A 20006-nucleotide genomic window follows, 5' to 3' on the forward strand; every position below is an offset into this window, starting at 1 on the left:
AATCCGAGCTGCTTCTGAGTGTCTTTGTTTAGTTTTCTAAGACTGGATAGTTCCACAAACTGGCTGAGGTCTTGGTCAGGTCTTCACTGGCGGTAATGCAACTTTATGAATGTAAACTGCTGTTTAACCCAAAAGAAGAACAAGAAGAAGACTGCTCATCACATAATGGAGGACGTTTTCTGTGATCACTGTGTAACGTACATCATTTTCAAAATGTTGCCACATGAATGTAAAACTTTTCTGAAATGAAAATGCAAAATGTGAAACTTGAAACACTCTTGTCTAATTGGGGCCTTTGTCTGCTTCTGACATTGACTTTTCTGCTTTAAAATAGTACAACTGAGCAGAACTCAGACCCATTCTTCTGTCATTTAAAGATTCCATAATTGGACTGCTGCACAGGCTTCACTGAGATATCATTTTCTAACCAAACAAGGATCTTTGAATCATATGACTCCAAAAACTACATGAGTATTTTCTTTTAGAAAAATTTAAGGCGTGATTATTTGGCATCTAAAGAAAATCCCTGAAACTCTTCCTCGGGTCAGTGGGTCAAACTGGAGCCTATTCCCTCTGTCAACCCTTCCCTGTGCACTTTAGTGATTGACACATCGATGATCTGAGATAAGTGACTCTCTAATATCCTGAAGCTGCATCCAGAGCCACAAAGGACGTCACACAATCCTTCACATAATCTTTCACACAGACAAAGAATGAGGAAAAATAAAAAAGCTCCTGCATGACGACGGCATTGACCTTCATGTGTATCTTTTCTTTAGTTCCCCTTGATAATCGCCTCATCGAGGAGCAATGCTGAGGACGTGACAGCAGTGTTCTCAGCAGTGTATGCGAACGGCACAGTCCACAAGCTGCACATGCATGAGTTTCACTCTCCGGAGCTTCCCAACAGTACAGAGGGCAACGCAGACCGTGGGGGTGTTTGTCTAAACCTGAAGGGAGGCTATGACCACTGCTGAAGGTCACAGCAGCACTACAATCATTCTTTCCTCGGTCTTGCACAAGCAGCACGCCTTGGCCGCCCGCCCGGTTGTGGCAGGTGGTCTGACTGACAGTTTGCCCTGTTTGACTGTCCGGCCCTCGAGGTTGGGAGCTAAAAATAGAACCGGGCTCAGAGGGGCAACATCCTCGGTGTCAGCAGGCCCACGTCATCGAGCAGGGAGGGGAAGAGGACAGGGCTTCAGTTCCTCTGCCAGATGAATGGTTTACATTACACTCAATGAGACTGAATACAAACCAGGAGGTTTCACCTCCAGTATATATATATATATATATATATATATATATATATATATATATATATATTTAAAAGAAATCTTCATTGGTGGCTGAACGCCGAATCATAATTTTTTTTTCCCCCTTGGAATTTAAAAAAAATTATGTTTTGTTGATTGTGCTTGTTTTTTCTTTGCATGCAGCGCCATCTAGCGGAATCCTGTGATGAGTTCAAGTGCTGTTGGAAAAAACGGGACAGAAATTTGTGATTTATTGGTGGTTAGTAAGTAGAGGTTAGAGTTAGAATAGAATAGAATAGAATAGAATAGAATAGAATAGAAGTACTTCATTAATTCCGGAAGGACATTCTTTGTGGCGTTGCTAAACACAGAAATGAAAACAGAAGTGAAAACAGAAGTTACAATTGTCAATAAAACAGTTGAATTATAACATCATGATGCTGCCAATCACAATACCACCTGCTATTTTTCAAGGTGTTTTTTTAAGTGTGATAATGTAATCAAAACATTTTTATGGAAAGGGAAAAAATTATTAATTAAGTTAATTGTGTGCTCCCGCTGACAAAGGGGGAACCAGACCCGAAACTATATTGTTTAACATTTGAGATGGCAAAACTGGCTTAATACTGGGGATTGAAAGACAACCGAATGGCTAGATATTGAGGTAAAGTTATCCTCACCATTCAGTCCAAAAAAGAACTTGTCTCAACAGGACAATATTACAAATCCAATCCTCATTCACTCTAGAGAAGTCTGGATGAAGGCGCACCAAATGTACAAAGTATCATGACATGCAGAAATATTCTTCATTATGTTATAATCTTACTATTAGTATTCAAACAAGGCTTATGCGGTGGTATTTCAATGACATACATACTGTAGGAGACTTGTATAAAGATGGTAAATGAATGCCTTTGTTTATCATTCATGTCTTATCAATTCATTCTTGAGGGTGGACACAACTTTTGGAAATATCTGCAAATCAGAATTTTTTATTTTTTTTATTTAACTGAGAACCATTTTTGAATAACATAGATATGACACAAGAATACCAAACTGCTTCACGTTTTTATAAAATACCAAATTATTTTGTATACACTCACAAGCTGATATGGCAGACAGACCTGAATACAAACTTTGAACAAATGGCTGAATATTCTGGCAGACTGTGGAAAGTATATAAAAGAAGCAAAAGGGAAGTTCACACAATATAACATCATGCACCGATATTACCAAACTCCATAAAGGCTTCGCAGAATTAAGCTGATGAAGGACAGTTTTTGTTGGAAGTGAAAGACGGAGGTTGGAACTTTCCTGCAGTATATGTAGGAATGTACACTAGTAAGACCATTCTGGGTTAAAGTGGTGAAGGTTCTGAGCATCTGGTCTGGCTCGGTGGTGCCATTGACTCCTGAACTGTGCCTGCTGGGAGACAGATCCCAATCACACCAAATACATCAAACTGTGAATATTCTGTTATTATGGTTAGACTGATTCCAGACGAGATAGTGGAAAACAGCTGGACCTATTAATGTGAAAGAAGGATCGATATAGTTGAGACTGCATCCTATGAATCTATGCTTAACAGACCCAAAGGAAACACAGGAGAGGGTACCACCTCATGGGTCCATTTTTGGATTAGTGACGATTCTGCTTGGCTCCCAACAATAACAAAAATAAGGAATTATGACATCCTGAGCTCCTTACCTCCCTTGCATGAATACTTTTTCTGACTATCTCATATTGTGCTGTTTATTCTGTTATAATAAAATTATGGAAGTGAAGTCCATTTGTTATTTTGCCATGTATCACCAAAACTAGGACCCTGAAGGGTTAGTTCGTCTGTACAGTGTACAGTGTCCTGTTATTGTTATTGTCTTTATTATTTGTATTTTTGTTTGTCTGTTTGTTTTGTTATTGTTTTGTAATTGTTAACGAGGTAGACTGTTTATGGTGTTTTTCTGTTAATTTCATTGTGCTTTGGTTAGAAGCTCTAAAATAATCACTTAATAATGACCAAACTTTGTAGTTCGTAACTTTAATAATTGTATTAATTCCTCTTACTCACATAATAGTATGATAGTACTCACCTAATGTTATGATAATACATTATAATAGTATTAAAAAAACAAAACAATAATAGTATAATAATACATAATAGATTGGCATACTAATCTTAAAATGCTCTAACAGATTTTGATGCATTTATGTAAGGATGTTGATTTAAGTCTCAAGAGTGGGGTGGAAAAAGTCCTAAAAGCTGTCTTTCAAAAGGGCCGGATAGAGGGAAAAAATATCTTTAAGAAATGAAGAAATCCATTTGTAGTTCAGCAGTTCCCTTTTAAAGGTTAAATTGCTCAACTCTAGAAACTTACGAGTGATTGAATATTGCCCGGTGTCTACCAATGGGAGTTATAAAATATACTGTTTATTTACATGGAAAGGAGACTTTACAGAGGGTCTAACAGATGCGAGCAAGTTTGAGGGAAATAAAATGTTCGAATACAGAGAAAATGTTGATATCTACGAAGTGTCACGTTTACGAGGGTCCATGAAAGCATCTCAGCGCTGTCTGTGAAACGTCATCATCACGCGCCAGAATTGGGTCAAAGGTACCCGGCTTATATATTCGGAGAAGAACATCCGAACCAGATAAGCTATGAACGTCCACAGACTGCTGGCCCTGTGCAGACCGGCCCGCTGCGGGAAGCGGCTGGCCGCCTGCAGCGTCAGACCGGCGGGGAGAGAAGCTGTGGAGCCGCGGAGGAGCTTTCAGACTCACCGCAGGAGCCTGGCGTACGCTAAAGACCTGTTCCTGGGTCAGGTCAATCAGGTGAGACAACGGGGAACCAGGTGACGTAACCAAGTGAGACAACAGGGAACCAGGTGACATAACCAGGTGAGACAACAGGGAACCAGGTGACGTAACCTGGTGACACAACAGGGAACCAGGTGACGTAACCAGGTGACACAACAGGGAACCAGGTGACGTAACCTGGTGAAACAACAGGGAACCAGGTGAGATAGCAGGGAACCAAGTGAGACATCAGGGAACCAGGTGACGTCACCAGGTGAGACATCAGGGAACACCAAGCGACGTAACCATGGGAGACAACATGTCCCGATACAACACCCAGGTAGTGTCAGAATCTTCTCAGCTTGTAGTGCGAAGATGAAACCCGTGTGGTTCTGTGGAGGCTGGTGAAGGTTTATTGTCGCCTGAATCATTATCAACCTGTCCCTCAGCTGTCCCTACTTCACCTGATTGACCCCGTCTGACTCTTCTCGATGACTCATTTTATATGAAGTGATCAATTTCTTAAAAAAAAAAAACCTTGAGTGTCTCCATCCTGGTTTTCTATTCATCCAAATGTTTTCCACACCGCTTGACCAGGCTGAGAGTGTCGAGGTGTCACTCACAGTCGATAGTATCTGACTGACTGATGCAGGATGGAAACACCTGGACTAGGTGGTCGCACCATAACCCCCCCCCACACACACAGTTGTAAGAGAACAGTAAAGTGCGACCAAACACACAGAGTCTCTCTAACAGTTTTGTGTTGAAGTGATCTGAGTGCAGTCCACCCTCAGGGACAGAGGACTGAACGGGTCGGTTCTGGCTGAATGTCAGACAAAGTTTTACATAAGATGCTATATGGCAGATTTTTCTCTTAATACCTGGTGATTCCTTTCCTGAAGCAATCTGTCTATCTTGCAGAGCGAAGTCTTCCCTTATCCAGAGATCGGAAATGAAGAGTTGGAGGAGATCCAGCAGTTCGTTGCTCCGGTGGAGAGATTTTTCAGTGAAGAAGGTCCGAGTAGAGATATGTTCACATGAAGTCAGTTACAAAATTTGCTGCCTCTCGGGATTCTGTTGAATTGTCTTTTTGAACTTTTAGTTGACTCTGCGAGAATCGATCGGGAAGCAAAAATCCCTCCGGAGACTCTGAACGGGCTGAAGGACCTGGGGTTGTTTGGAATCATGGTTCCTGAAGAGTATGGTGAGATCACTTGTTTGTTGATCAAACTGAGGGTCAAGTCCTTTCTGGTGCAGCTCCTGCTTCTTTTTGCTGCTCCATATCAGGAAATAAGCGATAATGTCGAGTGCTAATCTGCCCAGTCTACATTCATAAAGCACGTTGGCTGCAGGACACTCATGCATCATGGAAACATTGTATAATGCAGATATTATGCAGCCCAAATGCTTTACTAAATATGTGCATGTCTATTTGATATCTGGATTGAGTGTGTTCTGAATCAGACATTGATTTCTTGTGAGCAGGTTGTGTTTGATCTGCCTCTCTGGGATGATTGGTTGAGGATAGATTACAGAAGGCTTTTCTGTTGTTTTGAAAACCATTTAATGAGTTTCATATGCTGATACATAAACTCGCATCAGGGGCTATCGTAAAGCCGTGTGAAGTTCAGGTTATTCAAATATAGGTTGAATTACGGTAAAGATGTAAGCGGCTGGTCACAGATCCGTGAAGTCCTTCCAGTGTGTAACATGTTTGCCAGATTCTCACATTAATAAGCAGCGTTTTGAGTGTCGGGTCACATTTCATATCAGTCGGCGTTCATCCCGAGGACACTCTGTCAGGAGCTCATGCATTAATGATGCTCTGCACAGGAAACAGGTGAGCTGCTGCTCGCACAGCGACTGGCTGCAACAACATGTAAAAATAACAGCGATCACAATTTCAGTTGTTCCAATGTGCCAATATTTATATTATAATAATTATTATTTGTTTGGTTTGTTTGGAGAGGAGTTTTTAGCATAAAGGAGGCAGGTCGCATGCTGAAATCTCCCAAAAAGGACGAATCCTTTAATAATTACTGCTCATAGTCAACATTTTGAAATTATTTTGGTTGTCAAATTTTGCCAAGTTTGGCTTTCCTTGTTTCCTAAAATACCTTTTCTGCAGAATGCAACATTCGCAGCTGTGTTTGCTGTGAAGGTTGAATCTCTGGTGTTTATCTCAGGGGGTCTGGGACTGTCCAACACCATGTACGCCCGGCTGGCAGAGATCATCTCGCTGGACGGCTCCATCGCCGTGACGCTGGCTGCACATCAGGCCATCGGACTGAAGGTGAAACCAACAAGACCAGAAACAAATGCTGGACAGAGCCGGTGAGGTGATTTGTTGACGGCTGTGTGTGTTGGGGGGTTCAGGGGATTCTGATAGCCGGGAACGAAGCCCAGAAGCAGAAGTATCTTCCCAAACTGGCCTCGGGAGAACACGTCGCAGCTTTCTGCCTGACGGAGCCTGGAAGGTGAACTCACTCCTCATTCTCCCAATTTACTACTTAGACACACTTATATCAGTAGTGTAAATATACCTGTCTATAGTGCCAATGCATAAAGGTTTGCTTTGTATAAACATCTATGTAATATTAATATATCTATATCTAGTATTCATAGACAAAGTATGCAAGATGATAATATAAAACAAGTAAATATGCTTTTACTTGAAGTATAGCTGGACCGTTTGTAGGAAAATACTTGGGAATATATAAGTGTCATTGTAGCATCATAAACAATACATAACAAACATATTTACTAATAAAATTCTTTCACACAACTGCGAGTGCGTGCGTGTACTCAGCATAAACATACATTTACTAAACCTGTGATATGAACATACTTGTGTATGTTGCATAAATACATCAAATAAGGGTTACTTACACCTTTTAATCATACTTGTTGGTAAATAAATTCTCTTCTTTGGAACAACAATATTTTTTAATATATTCAAATTTAAAGAAATTTGATCTGTTTGCTTAAACATAGTAGTTTTGTGCCAGAAATTAATTAAATGTTGATTCCCACATTTTTTTAAATATTATAGAAAGAATGTGATACCCCTTTAAAATCAAGAGTGCCTCATGAAACTACATGAAGGGAATTTCTCTGCCTTCGATAAAAGGATTCCAATATTCTTCCAGAGAAATTCCCAGTGACAGTAACAGCAGAGTTCTTGTGGCACTGAAGTCAGTTTCCAGCTGACAGAGGAACATCAGGGTGGTTCTCCTGGGAGGATGCAGGCTGAACAGTTTCTCTGAGTTCACAGACGTGACTGTGATGTTTGAATTTTGTCGGCTTCACGTCTGCTGTGCTTGATCCCGTCAGCGGGAGTGATGCGGCCTCCATTAAAACCCGGGCCACGCTGTCCGAGGACGGGACGCACTACCTCATCAACGGCTCCAAGGTGAGCTCGCAGACGGCTGGACGTTGAGATTTCTGGTGGATCTTCCTCCATCACTGACGCTCCCGTGTGTGTGTGTTTCCTCAGATCTGGATTTCAAACGGAGGGATGGCGGACGTCATGACAGTGTTTGCCAGGACTGAGGTGGAGGTAGACGGTGTCAAGAAGGACAAGATTTCTGCCTTCATCGTGGAGAGGGCATTTGGGGGCGTGGTCAGTGGCAAGCCCGAGGACAAGCTGGGCATCCGAGGGTCCAACAGTAAGACGTCAGAGCGTTTAGTCGCCTTTTAGTCTGTCTTTATCAAACCGTCTCTCACGTTTCTGACTCAAATCTGGATGCAAGCAGGTGTTTCCATTCAACGTAGACTGAGAAGTAACACATGATAAAGTACGTCATTGCTGGAACGCCAAAACGTTTCAACAAAACTCACTTCTAACTGTCGACTGTTGTTAGAGTGAGTTAAACTTCCTACATCTATTGTTTTGTTACTTTTATTGTACAATTACAGAGCTTCTCGCTCACTCGCTCACTCGCTCACTCGCTCTCTCACTCGCTCACTCGCTCACTCGCTCACTCACTCACTCACTCACTCACTCACTCACTCACTCTCTCACTCACTCACTCACAGTGGAGTGTTGAAGTTGCTGTGTTGACAGTTATAACTCAGGTTTACTCATTAATCTTGAACTAATGAACTCCTCCTGACAGAAATCTGAGTTCTGTTCCTCTGTAGGAAACATTAACGCTCATCTCCAGTGTCTATGATGTCTGAGCAGCCTAAATAAACCTGAGTTCACCTTCTACAACAGATTTCTGTTTTGTAGGTTTGGACTAGTTAACCTGGAACATTTAGAGCCAAAACTGGCGTTTGTGTCACTTTAGACCAGATATAAAATATTTGGAACCAAATACTCCGACTAAAACCTTAAATGAGAATGACCCAGCTCTTGAAGTTTTAAATAGTTTCACTATCAAAATAAAAGAAGTGTCATACGTTTGATTACATCAGCATTTGTTAATGTTTTATATATTTTCAAGTCATTTCTAATGAATTTTGTTGGTCTTAGCAGGGTAACGTCATGGTTCATTTTTAGCTATTAAAGCATTCTTAGTTATTTTTGGTTTGTTTCTAGCTGTTTCACTTTTCCCTTCACCAAGCAAACATTAGTTAAAGCAGCACCCCTGTATTTCCAGGAGAAACTCCAACTCACGAATCTGCTTTCTGATGTGTTTTTAATGCTTTTGATGTTTTAGGTTTTATTAATATTTAGGACTATTTAGCCGTTTGTAAAGGAAATACTAATGATATGATGAAGCAGAATTTCTTTTCACGTAGAGGAATTCCAAATTAAAATGTTAGTTATTTTTGTTCATTTTCAGCCAGTCTGACGCATCAAAGCAGATTGTTTTCTAACACCACCCTTGGAGTTTGTTGTGTCTTTATTTTAATAGACAGTAGGATGATTAATCACAGCAGAACTCCTACAACAAGCTGCAACTGCTGCATCCAGAAACTCCGAACACTCCTATTTCTGATCTTTTCAGCTTGTGAAGTGGCTTTTGAAAATGTCCCAGTGCCGTTGGAGAATGTCATTGGAGAAGTGGGAAGCGGGTTCAAGGTGAGATTGCCAGCGTTGTGTTGAGGATTTTTATTCTTCATGAGCTTTTGTGAGCCGTTTGCTTTGTGTTGGACAGATCGCCATGAACATCCTGAACTCCGGGCGCTTCAGTATGGGCAGCTCCTCCGCCGGAATGATCAAGAAACTGATAGGTAGAAGCAAGTCGGCGCTTCAGATTGTAGAGTTTCTTGAAGATTTATCTGATTGTTTGACTCTCTGCAGAGTTAACCTCCGAGTACGCTGCAACCAGGAAGCAGTTTGGTAAAAGCCTGAGTGAGTTTGGGATGATCCAGGTACAACGGAGCTTCCTCCTCACTGGATTCTCGAGCAATCATCTCGTTCCCGACGTCATCCAGCTGTTTTCTCTCTGCACTGCAGGAGAAGTTCGCAATGATGGCTTTGAATGCCTACGTGATGGAGAGCATGGCGTACCTGACCGCGGGCATGATGGACCGACCCGGAGTCCCAGACTGCTCTCTGGAAGCCGCCATGGTCAAGGTCAGGAAGCGTAAAGGCCAAGAATGTCTCTTAAATAAAGACGAGTGACAACACAGTGACTCCCGTGTTGTGTTCAGGTGTTCAGCTCGGAGGGAGCCTGGATCAGTGTCAGCGAGGCTCTTCAGGTCCTCGGAGGTCTGGGATACACAAAGAACTACCCCTTTGAGCGCTACGTCAGGGACTGTCGGATCCTGCCCATCTTTGAGGTACAGTGTTCAATAAAGGTTATGTTTATCCCATTTTATACTCTCCGCATCATCACCTAGTTATTTTTTCTTTTAACTTCACACTAGAATATCCAGGCCGGTCCTGCTTTGGGTCAGTGTGTTGCTTTGAGGGCGGAGGCACGTTGTCTTCTAGTGCCCGTTGTCCTCCAGTGCCCGTTGTCCTCCAGTGCCCGTATTCACGTAGTGTCTCAGAGTCTCTCAGGGAGCTCCTATATTAGCCTAAAAATTCCTAGCAAGCAATCTTTGCTTAAAAGTGAATCAGGAAGTTTCTAAGAGTAACTCTGAGCGAGGAGTTGACAGCAACTTTTATCTTCTGAGGAGGTGTGGTCGACCCCGTTGCTCCACATGATGCAGTCTGCTGAAAGCTGTGATTGGCTGTTAGAGAAAGGAAGACAGAAATAAGTCTTTGTGTGCCTCATAATGAATGGAGAGTAAAATGAACCATCAAATATCTTGGCTGTATTAAAAGTGTGTAATCATGAAAATTATTTTATGTCATGATGATGAAAAATGTATTTATTTTTTACCTCATTCACATGCTGATTATTATATTGACTTGATTATTATCTTTTCTGTCCACGCTGGTTATTTTTACCACTTAATGTATTATAATGATATTAATGGTGGAGGCGACGCAGCGTCACCAAGTCCTGTGATTGGTGAAGCTTTTATAAAAAGAGATTTGATTTGGCAGAATGATGAAAACAACAAATGGAATGGATACCAAAAAAAGAACTAGAAAGCAAAACTGGAAGAAGAGCAGTGCTGTAAGCTCCTCCCTGATGAGGTAGATGACAAACAATATTCCTGTAGCGTGTCATTAAATCGTTGTTAAACATACAGAGAACATCTTTCTGTTCTCTTTGTCTTTCCACCATCTTGTCTGTTTAAGAAACTTCTTAAAAGTCCTCCTCAATACTTTTCGCGGTTTTCCACTGTAGAAGCTCTTAGGGCTTAAGATTAAGGAAAAATTCTATGAAAAATCTTAAATTTCGAGGAATTCTAAGATTTTTTTGAAGGTGACATCACTGAGAGCGACTTTTAGCCCTAGGATTCTTTGTGAATATGCGCACAGGATTTTTCAGGCCCTGCAGCTGCATCGACTGACGCTGCCACCACCGTGCATGACGTTGGTGTGCTGCTCGATATTAGGTGAACAGATGATGCTGTCCAGTGTCGCCATGTCAATATAATTTGCAATGACTACTAACACTGAATGTGGTGAAGTCTCTCACCCTTCTCAGGGCCCGCTTATACAACAACAATTTCAAGGAAAAACGCTAAACTTTTGTTGCATTTTAGGCATCTGTTTACGCAACAGAGCTCTGAGCCACTGAAATAAAGTTTTTGAAAACATTCGTGCAAAACAGACAAACAGCACCCACGAGTGGCCCAACATGAATACTACATTTTCAGTGTTTCTGCCATTTCCATAGAAACAGACATCGTTTTTTCCTGTTGCTTTCAGGCTTGAATCAGCTTCAAAGATTTAATATGAAGTATAAATGGAATTTATTTTTGCTCCGTTTTGTTTTTCTTACGACATTTTTAGACTCGTATCAAAAAACTGAATGAATAATGTGTTTTACCCCCAAATACTATAAAAAGCCGTTTGGGTTGTTCAGATGGGGTTTTTTTTGCAAGTGTCCACCAGGGGGCGTGTTCCACCAGAGCGCTGTTCATGTCAGTCATCAGTTGTGGGGAAAGTGAAATCTCTTATACATTAAAGTGATTTTACATGTTTTGGATATCAGATGCTTTTTCACTAGAAAAAACATCAGGATTCACACACGCGCACACACACACACACACACATCTGGTTTTATGATGTGATCTTGCTTGATTCATCTATAGGAATAAATGTGTTGTGTCTCCACAGGGAACCAATGAAATCCTGAGGATGTATGTTGCTCTCACTGGAATGCAGTACGCAGGAAAAATCCTCACAGCCAAAGTCAAGTAAGATCACGAAGCCCGGACAAACCCAGGAAACGTTCCGCGTTTTGGCTTGAAATCGTTGCCGTAAAAACAGGCCCTCAACAGCAGTAACATAACAAACTGTGACTGTGTGACGGCTTGCCGCTCTGACGGCTATGCCCTGCCCCGTCTTGTGCTGGTGACAAGATAGTTCTCTTTTGGTAAAGTACTAGATGGAATAAAAGTTAATTGGAGACACAAATAGATCCTTCAGTCGTCACGGTTCAGGTGTTTATAACATGCAGAAAAGACAAAAACCACATTGTTGTGGCTGTGCCGCTCACTCGTAGCATAACTAAAAAGAAAACACTCCAACAATGTCAAATCAGACTTTCTTCTAGTAATCGTCATTTCCTCAGATCAGTAAGAATGCTCACACCTGATTTCAGGACCAACTTGTGTACATGTGCTCAGTAACAGCTGGCGTCTGAATCTATCGTTGTCAGGATGCATGGGAACACTCAGCCCACAATTTGATTCACATCCCGATTTAAAAGAAACTAGATTGAGGTTTAAATGTAGATGGTCATTGTTTTATTTCAATTCTTCAAGAAAAGTTGAAAGAACATTTTTCTAATATGATGTTATAAACAAAGTGGTGCAGCTTAATTTTGAGGTTGTTTTTTTCAATTATTTCCTTGCAATAAATTAAACTGAAAATGTCGTTATGAATAGTAAATTGCAAATATAGTAATTATCTTTAAATGAAATTATTATTAGTGTTGTTATTATAAATAACATGAGTGTAGCTTGTGTTCCTGGCTTAGAGTTTCCATGTTTTCCTTCAGGAATATGAGGCAGCTGAGCTCTCTGAATGTTCACAATGTCCCCTGTGGTTGAAAAAACCTTTTCAGTCAGAACAGAAGTGTCTGGTATAGCCTTGGTATGTGTCTACACAATCCGTCAATCTCCCACTTCCTATTTATTGTCTATGTGAAATGCACCGCAGTGCATGCTGGGAGCAGTATCTCAAATTCTACCAACTTTATGCAAACAAGGCACAGGGAGCTGGGTTCTGACGCATTGCGAAACATTTGTAAAAGGTCCAAATTGGCTGTCGTGGAACCAAAACGATGACCAATTCAGCTAAAACTAAAGTTTGTGACCGAGCCACCATGTGCAGAATCAGGCTCAGGTGAAGACTTTCTGCTGTTCCAGTTGAGGTTAGGGAGTAGGAGAGAAAAGGAGAGCAGAGAGCAACAAGCAAACAGATTATACATCAACTCATTGCAGGCGTGATGGAGGCTCAGACCCTAATCCAGAGATTATACACTTGTATGGCCCCTGGGCCACATGTTTGAAACCCTTAGTCGACTGCAAGTTCTATTCTTATAAGTGTTTATATGAAAAGTAAACGTGTGGATCAAACAATGAGTTCAAAGGCAGTGATTTCTGTAGTTTTGGTCACGTTAAAACCGCAGACCAACCTGAAACAGCCTGCTTTCAAGCCTCCAGCGGTGCTTGTCATCCCTCTGTTTCTCTCCAGGGAGATGAAGAAGGGAAATTTGTCAATGGCTTTGGGCATGGTGGGAAATAAGCTGCGCATCTCCCTGGGAGGTAAAGTGGACTTGGGACTGACTGGAAAAGACGGAGTGGTGCATCCCAGCTTGGCAGTGAGTCCAGTTTGTGAGTGTCTGAGATGTTTGAAGAGTCACCTCCACAAAGCCTGTTCCTGTTTCTGTACTCATCTGCAGGAAAGTGCCAAGAAGTTCGAGCAGAATGTCAACTTGTTTGGCTCCACCGTGGAGAGTCTGCTGTACAGATACGGAAAGGTAAGTGGTTGAAAAAGAAAAACAAAACTGGTCTGATATTTTCCTGATCCGGTGGTGTTGAATCTCCGCTCTCCCAGAGACACTGTGAACCTTTGTGAAAGTGCTCATATCCTGTATCATCCTATACACCACACAGGACTTGATCACAACAGCTTGAACCTCTGCCAAAGCCCCGGTTGTCCCATTCAAACACTTTAATGCTTTAGCTTTAATGGTCAACAACACGTGGAAGCCATTTTTCCTTTGTGTTAGCTGGTGGCTACATGTTTAGAGTTAGCTGGTGGCTACATGTTTAGAGTTAGCTGGTGGCTACATGTTTAGAGTTAGCTGGTGGCTACATGTTTAGAGTTAGCTGGTGGCTACATGTTTAGAGTTAGCTGGTGGTTACATGTTTAGAGTTAGCTGGTGGCTACATGTTCGTTTAGAGTTAGCTGGTGGCTACATGTTCGTTTAGAGTTAGCTGGTGGCTACATGTTTAGAGTTAGCTGGTGGTTACATGTTTAGAGTTAGCTGGTGGCCACATGTTTAGAGTTAGCTGGTGGCTACATGTTCGTTTAGAGTTAGCTGGTGGCTACATGTTTAGAGTTAGCTGGTGGCTACATGTTTAGAGTTAGCTGGTGGTTACATGTTTAGAGTTAGCTGGTGGCTACATGTTCGCACAGCCATCAGACCCAGATGACCAATCCTTTATCTGTCGACACTGCAGCCGAGCCTGCCGTGCTCGCATTGGACTTATGAGCCACGAGAGGTCTTGTGGGAGAAAACGGGGTGGACCTCCTTCATGAATCTTCGTTCGCGAAGCCAAAGCCATGACATGTTCGTTTAGAGTTAGCTGGTGGTTACATGTTTAGAGTTAGCTGGTGATTACATGTTTAGAGTTAGCTGGTGGTTACATGTTTAGAGTTAGCTGGTGGCTACATGTTCGTTTAGAGTTAGCTGGTGGCTACATGTTTAGAGTTAGCTGGTGGCTACATGTTCGTTTAGAGTTAGCTGGTGGTTACATGTTTAGAGTTAGCTGGTGGCTACATGTTTAGAGTTAGCTGGTGGCTACATGTTTAGAGTTAGCTGGTGGCTACATGTTCGTTTAGAGTTAGCTGGTGGCTACATGTTTAGAGTTAGCTGGTGGCTACATGTTTAGAGTTAGCTGGTGGCTACATGTTTAGAGTTAGCTAGTGGCTAAATGTATATAAGTATTGAACACATGGAATGTGGGTGTGAGAGAGGAGTTTTGATGGAAGTCTGGTGTTTTATCTGAAGTCCCCCCAGTTTTGATTTCTGAAGCTCTTAGAGATTCAAACCAGGAATACAAACACCGTCATTTTTCGGAGACGCTGCAAGGCTCCAAACACAGGAAGTCATCCGTCACAGCGTGAGAGCTCAGTCCAAACAGTTTACCAAGACCTCCTGTCACAAGTGCCTGGTCGAGTTCCATTAAACTTCTGCTGCTTCTGTCAGACCATCGTGGACGAGCAGCTCATCCTTAAGAGAGTCGCAGACGTCCTCATCAACCTGTACGCCATGACGGCCGTCCTGTCCAGAGCCAGCCGCTCCATCAGCATCGGCCTGAGGAACCACGACCACGAGGTACACACACATACAGACATTTAACCACAAATCACATTTTAACCTAAACTGTTAATTTAACTAACATGCTTAAAGACATCACAACTAAAGGGAAGTCATGTGACTATCGTGTTAATGTAACATTAGCATTGTACTTGCAGCAACTACAGTTTATCTTCAAATGTAGTAATGTGGTGTTCATTGGTAGAAAGTGGTGGTGCTGTGGGATTACAAAAGTAACAAAATGTGAGAGTGGCCAAAACAAGCTTAAGTGCTTGTCTAAGGGCGTCTTCACATTCCCCCGTTTGATTCCGACCAGAGTCTCTTCAGGGAAAAACCTTTTCATTTGGGTGACGTGACCACTCCCACAAACTCTGAAGTGATCTCTGGTCTTTCTAGTGCGCAATGCTTTCTGGGTAGTAAACAAAGCTAACCGCGTGTCCGAAGAAGCAGACACAGAAAGGAAAAGTTGGAAAATGTCTCACGAGAAGACATGGAGTAGTGAGGAAAAAGAAGTGATATCTGGTCTAAAGACTACATATCGGTTGCTAACTAGCCTAGCCACCATGGGTTTTCGGTCCGGACTAATCAATGAGCCGTGTTTCTTCTTTCTCCTTCTGTGGTCAGTGTTTGTTTCAGGCGACCTTCGTCGTTCTTCAGATGAAAACCGTTGTTGATTTTTCAAGCTAAATTTAATTAGCATCAGTCTGAAACAAACTGAGTACAAACTACAGTGCAGCCACACGGTTCTCCTACTTTCAGTGGAACTGAAGCGTGTTTATCAGTGGGAGAAGCTCTGCCGCTCGCAGGATGTAAACAGCAGTAATCAGAAGCAGGGATGGAGAGAGGAACTAAAGGAATCCATCACAGAGAGAACTGTTAGAGCTCTGGCGTAGTGCCATGCGTTTCAGGTTTGTCCTGAACGGTCTTCCTGCCGCGGTTCTCTTCTAGGTGCTGCTCGCAAACACATTCTGCAGCGACGTCTTCTTCAAGAACAACTACTGGATGGTTCAGCTACAAAAACGTGAGTGCAACACAAAACCCTAATTGAGAACAGCCTCCTCGTGTTTCACTTTGCCTTTTTTTTTTAACAGCATCTTTGTATAAAAGACTTGCATGTGTTGCAGAATTTCTCCCCTAAACCCCCCCCCCACACACACACACACACTTTTCATTTTCACACTGCACACCCTCCTTTTTAATAGCTTCAAACTCGACCCTTCTGCTAATGAAAGTTTTTTCTTCTGTAATTCCCATTGATTTGAACCTTCCAGATTCTCCAGAGAACGACGACGCCAACATCAAGAAGATCGCTAAGGAGGTTCTGGAGAACCGAGCCTACATCTGCTCTCACCCTCTAGAGAGAACGTTCTGAACGCCGCTCTGCTTCTAATCCTTGATTTAAAATGACTGCATCGAGAGATTGACATTGATAGCTGTATGATTTATTAACTATTGTTCTTGAGCTGAGGCTCCATTTTGAGCTGTTTGCTGTGGGTGGGACAGATTTCTCCTCATCCGTGGCTCCGGCGCTGTAAGGCAACATATTTACATTTAAAAGAAAATAAAACCATGTTTCTGTTCTTTTCTACACAATGAGAGCTGTGGCTGGAGCTCACATGCAGTGAGGGGGTGGGGGGCTGCAGCATGCCTTCAGGCCCCGAGCCAGAGCCACGCTCACACAGCTGAGGGAGGGAACAGCACAATAAAGAGAGAACAAACCAGTAAACAAGCTGTAAAGTACTTTAAACGCAGGGGGAAAGCCTTTTAGGCTGCAATGACTGACATTTGTTTGCTCATTTGGATAAAACCTGGAAAGTAAAGTTCTGACAGCTTCACTCTCCTGTTACCTCGGCACATTAAAGATTCAGTGTCCCGGGCTGGTTTGGAGAAGTTAAAGAATCCGCCTGGACTGAAGAGTCGTGGTGAGGTTTAAACAGTTCATTACAAGGGATCTGGTTCGGTCTTAAGAATTCTAATCTGGTCCAGATCAGTTTGAAAGTCTTTGTGTCTGTGTCATGTCTGAAAAATCCAGGTGAAGTTTGAAGAACATGGGTCAGTTTTTGTAAAATTCTTTTTTTTTTTTTTTTTTTTTTTTTAAATCAATGTTTTCTTTGAAATGTTAACAATTTCCTTGGTAGTTTGGACGGATTAGAGTCTCTTGCAGGCCGGTTTTGGCCCCCAGGCCTTATGTTTGACACCCCTTATCCAAGTCATGTTTCTTATTAATATCGACTCTATGTCTCCTTATTTAAGAAAAAAGGTTTGGTTTGTATTTTGAAGTTACATGCCTCTAGTTTTCATTTTCAAAATCAGTGCCAGGAGCTAAAGCTGTGTCGCTTCCATCTGTTTGTGGATGGTTTTATTTTGGGACTTTTATGAGCATCTGTAAAGTGAAACAGTCGTATAACATCTACACACATGGTAGAACAGCTGTATGTTGATTATTTAAAGAAAGCTTTGATCGAGACAAAGAATGTTTTGGATGGTTTTTACTTAATTCCAAGTGATTTCAGGTTCGGTTGTGGGTACATTGGCCTTTTCTCCCTCATGACTTGTGACAATGGAGGTCTGATTCATACAGAAGTTACTTTAAAAGACTGCAATGAATTATAAAATAAGAAAAAGCACGGAATTAGGAGCTAAAAAAGCCTCGTCACCTGCCACCAGAACATCAATAAAGCAACAATTTGTTGGTTTTATTAGGAATTACATGGCTGCTAAAATATTCCTGACAAGTCAGGACATAACAGCAGATATTTTCTGAATCCTTCAATATAGATGTGAGCTGGCACGTTTCATACATTATGAACAGTTGCCTCTATAGAGAATCTTTAGCTTTCTAAGAAGGGGGGGTTGTTTTTTATTTGCAAATCTACCAGACAAAAAAGTGGCACGGTGTCCCTGGCTTTAAAACAAAATGAATGCATCGCAATGCAGTCATCGGTCTTAATCAAGTGCCAAAGGAGAGAAATAAGTGGAAATCTTTTAAAAGCACTTGCACCATGCCCGTTTTGAAACCCCATGTCTGTGTTCCTCTGAGTCCAGGGCATCTGGTACAGCTCCACTGGATCTCCAGTGGGCCAGACCAGTATAATAGTAACATAAATAACCGTTATACTGGAAATGTATCCATATTTTGTTAAAAATACATACTGGTGGAAAGTACAAAAGTACAGTGAAAAGTCAAATAACTAAATGAAGTCTTCCATTTGAAGCATTTTGAAGCATGCACAGTAAGTCTCTGATGTTAATGCTGCATTCCTGATCTGTTGGCTCTGGTGTCATCGTGTCACAATAAAATACTGAAACTCCTCAGCAGTCTGACACTTTGGAAATGCATCATGCTCACTGGACCCTCTGATTGGCAGTGTCGTAAACTTGTGGGGTTGTAAAAACGTACCTCAAGCTTCATGCCTGGGTTCCTGCTTCCTGTCCCAGTTCCGCCTCACGTGACGCTCTGGGGTGGAGTCATATAGATGAGCCATCTTGGCGTCGGGTGATGGAGCTGCGTCTGAGGCTTTCCTGAAGATTCACAACACACGGCTCTAAACACTTTGACATTTAGAGCTCACACAACATGACAACGTGACGTTCAACATGACGGGCGTCAGCAGCTGAAGAACCAGGGCAGTGTGGGAGTACTCAGGAGCAACGATATGTACTGGCTTCAAACGCACAACATCTGGAGCTTAGATCAGAAGCGATCGATTTATTTGGCCGTCTGTGCTGAGAGGAGGTACATTGCAGACAGGGGTTGTTAGCCCAGACAGGAAATGGTCGACTCCTGGATGCTCTGCCACGGTTACACAGAGCGTCCTTCAGTGTTAGTTTCAGCCTGGTCTCATGCTCGTCACAAGCAGTAACTTTAACTCAAACATATAAAATCTCTCAACAAGGCCTGGATCTTCTCACCCCTGATCAATTAGGATGAAGCGTAGAACTAGTATGTGTGGGCGGCAGCGCTCAAAACATTTTAAAGTCAAAAATACTCAACAAGTGTCCCCGGCTAGCTCAGTAGGTAGAGCATGAGACTTATGATCTCAAGGTAGAGGGTTCATGTCCCACGCCGGGCGCCACCTTCCTGTGGGCTCACCACCCACAGGAAGGTTCTTAATCAGTGCAACGTGATCTGGGTGACAGTGCTCAGACTGCCACCCCCGGAAACGGATAAGCGGGAGAAAATGGATGGATGGATGGAATGCTCAACAATATCTGGTCTTGTGTCGATAAGTGAAAATCCAAACTATGGTAAAACAGCAAAGTTTCCTGACTATGCATTAGTTTTCTGTCCTTTAACTTGACTAACTGCACACTTTAGTCTGTGTTTGTGCCTTTCTGCTCTTGCTCCTGCTCCCTCTCGTACATATTTGTTATTTTGCACTCGCTAATCACTTGATTCTGCTCTATTTATCAGCAGAAGAGTTACAAACAGAGATCACTGGCCTTGCTGCCTTCACACTGTAATCACAGTATTAACATTGTAAAGCCACATTGTTTCTTTGTAGATACACTAAAGTTTAATGAGTCGCATTTATTCTTATAGTAAAGAGCAACAGACAAAATATTCTCAGAATTGACCATTTATCTTTGAAAAACATTCTAACTGATCATCTGTGGAGTTTTTCCATGAACTGTGCACATAATGGCCTCAGCATGATAATAAATAATCTACACAAGGCTGGAAACATGTGCTCCAATCAAAGCTCTGGCTCACTTTGCATTTCCAGTCACCAATATAGAGTTTCTCTAATTGCGCTGCACAAAGTAATGCATTAGTAATGTACTTTTGTGTTTCAGTCAGCGCCACTGCAGTAAATCAATACGTCTGATCGTGAGGCTTCACACTGCAGTGTGTGTTCACTTCTGGATTCTTTCCCAGTTCAGAAA

The 20006-nt window shown here is 42.1% G+C and overlaps 1 protein-coding gene across 1 annotated transcript; it reads left to right on the forward strand.

The window, feature by feature from the left end:
• The first annotated feature begins 3840 nt into the window (after nucleotides 1-3840).
• On the forward strand, nucleotides 3841-18442 carry acad9 (acyl-CoA dehydrogenase family, member 9). The gene is made up of 18 exons (XM_080461923.1): nucleotides 3841-4086; nucleotides 4972-5065; nucleotides 5153-5254; nucleotides 6237-6343; nucleotides 6427-6527; nucleotides 7384-7462; nucleotides 7547-7718; nucleotides 9006-9079; nucleotides 9156-9231; nucleotides 9302-9372; nucleotides 9458-9577; nucleotides 9655-9783; nucleotides 11684-11763; nucleotides 13268-13394; nucleotides 13476-13553; nucleotides 15009-15137; nucleotides 16068-16140; nucleotides 16391-18442. The coding sequence occupies exons 1-18, from the start codon at nucleotides 3913-3915 to the stop codon at nucleotides 16489-16491; spliced, it is 1887 nt and encodes a 628-aa protein (XP_080318049.1). The 5' UTR covers nucleotides 3841-3912; the 3' UTR covers nucleotides 16492-18442.
• Nucleotides 18443-20006: the final 1564 nt, after the last annotated feature.

Source organism: Lipophrys pholis (genome assembly GCF_963383615.2).
Source record: "Lipophrys pholis genome assembly, chromosome: 4".
Taxonomy (NCBI): domain Eukaryota; kingdom Metazoa; phylum Chordata; class Actinopteri; order Blenniiformes; family Blenniidae; genus Lipophrys; species Lipophrys pholis.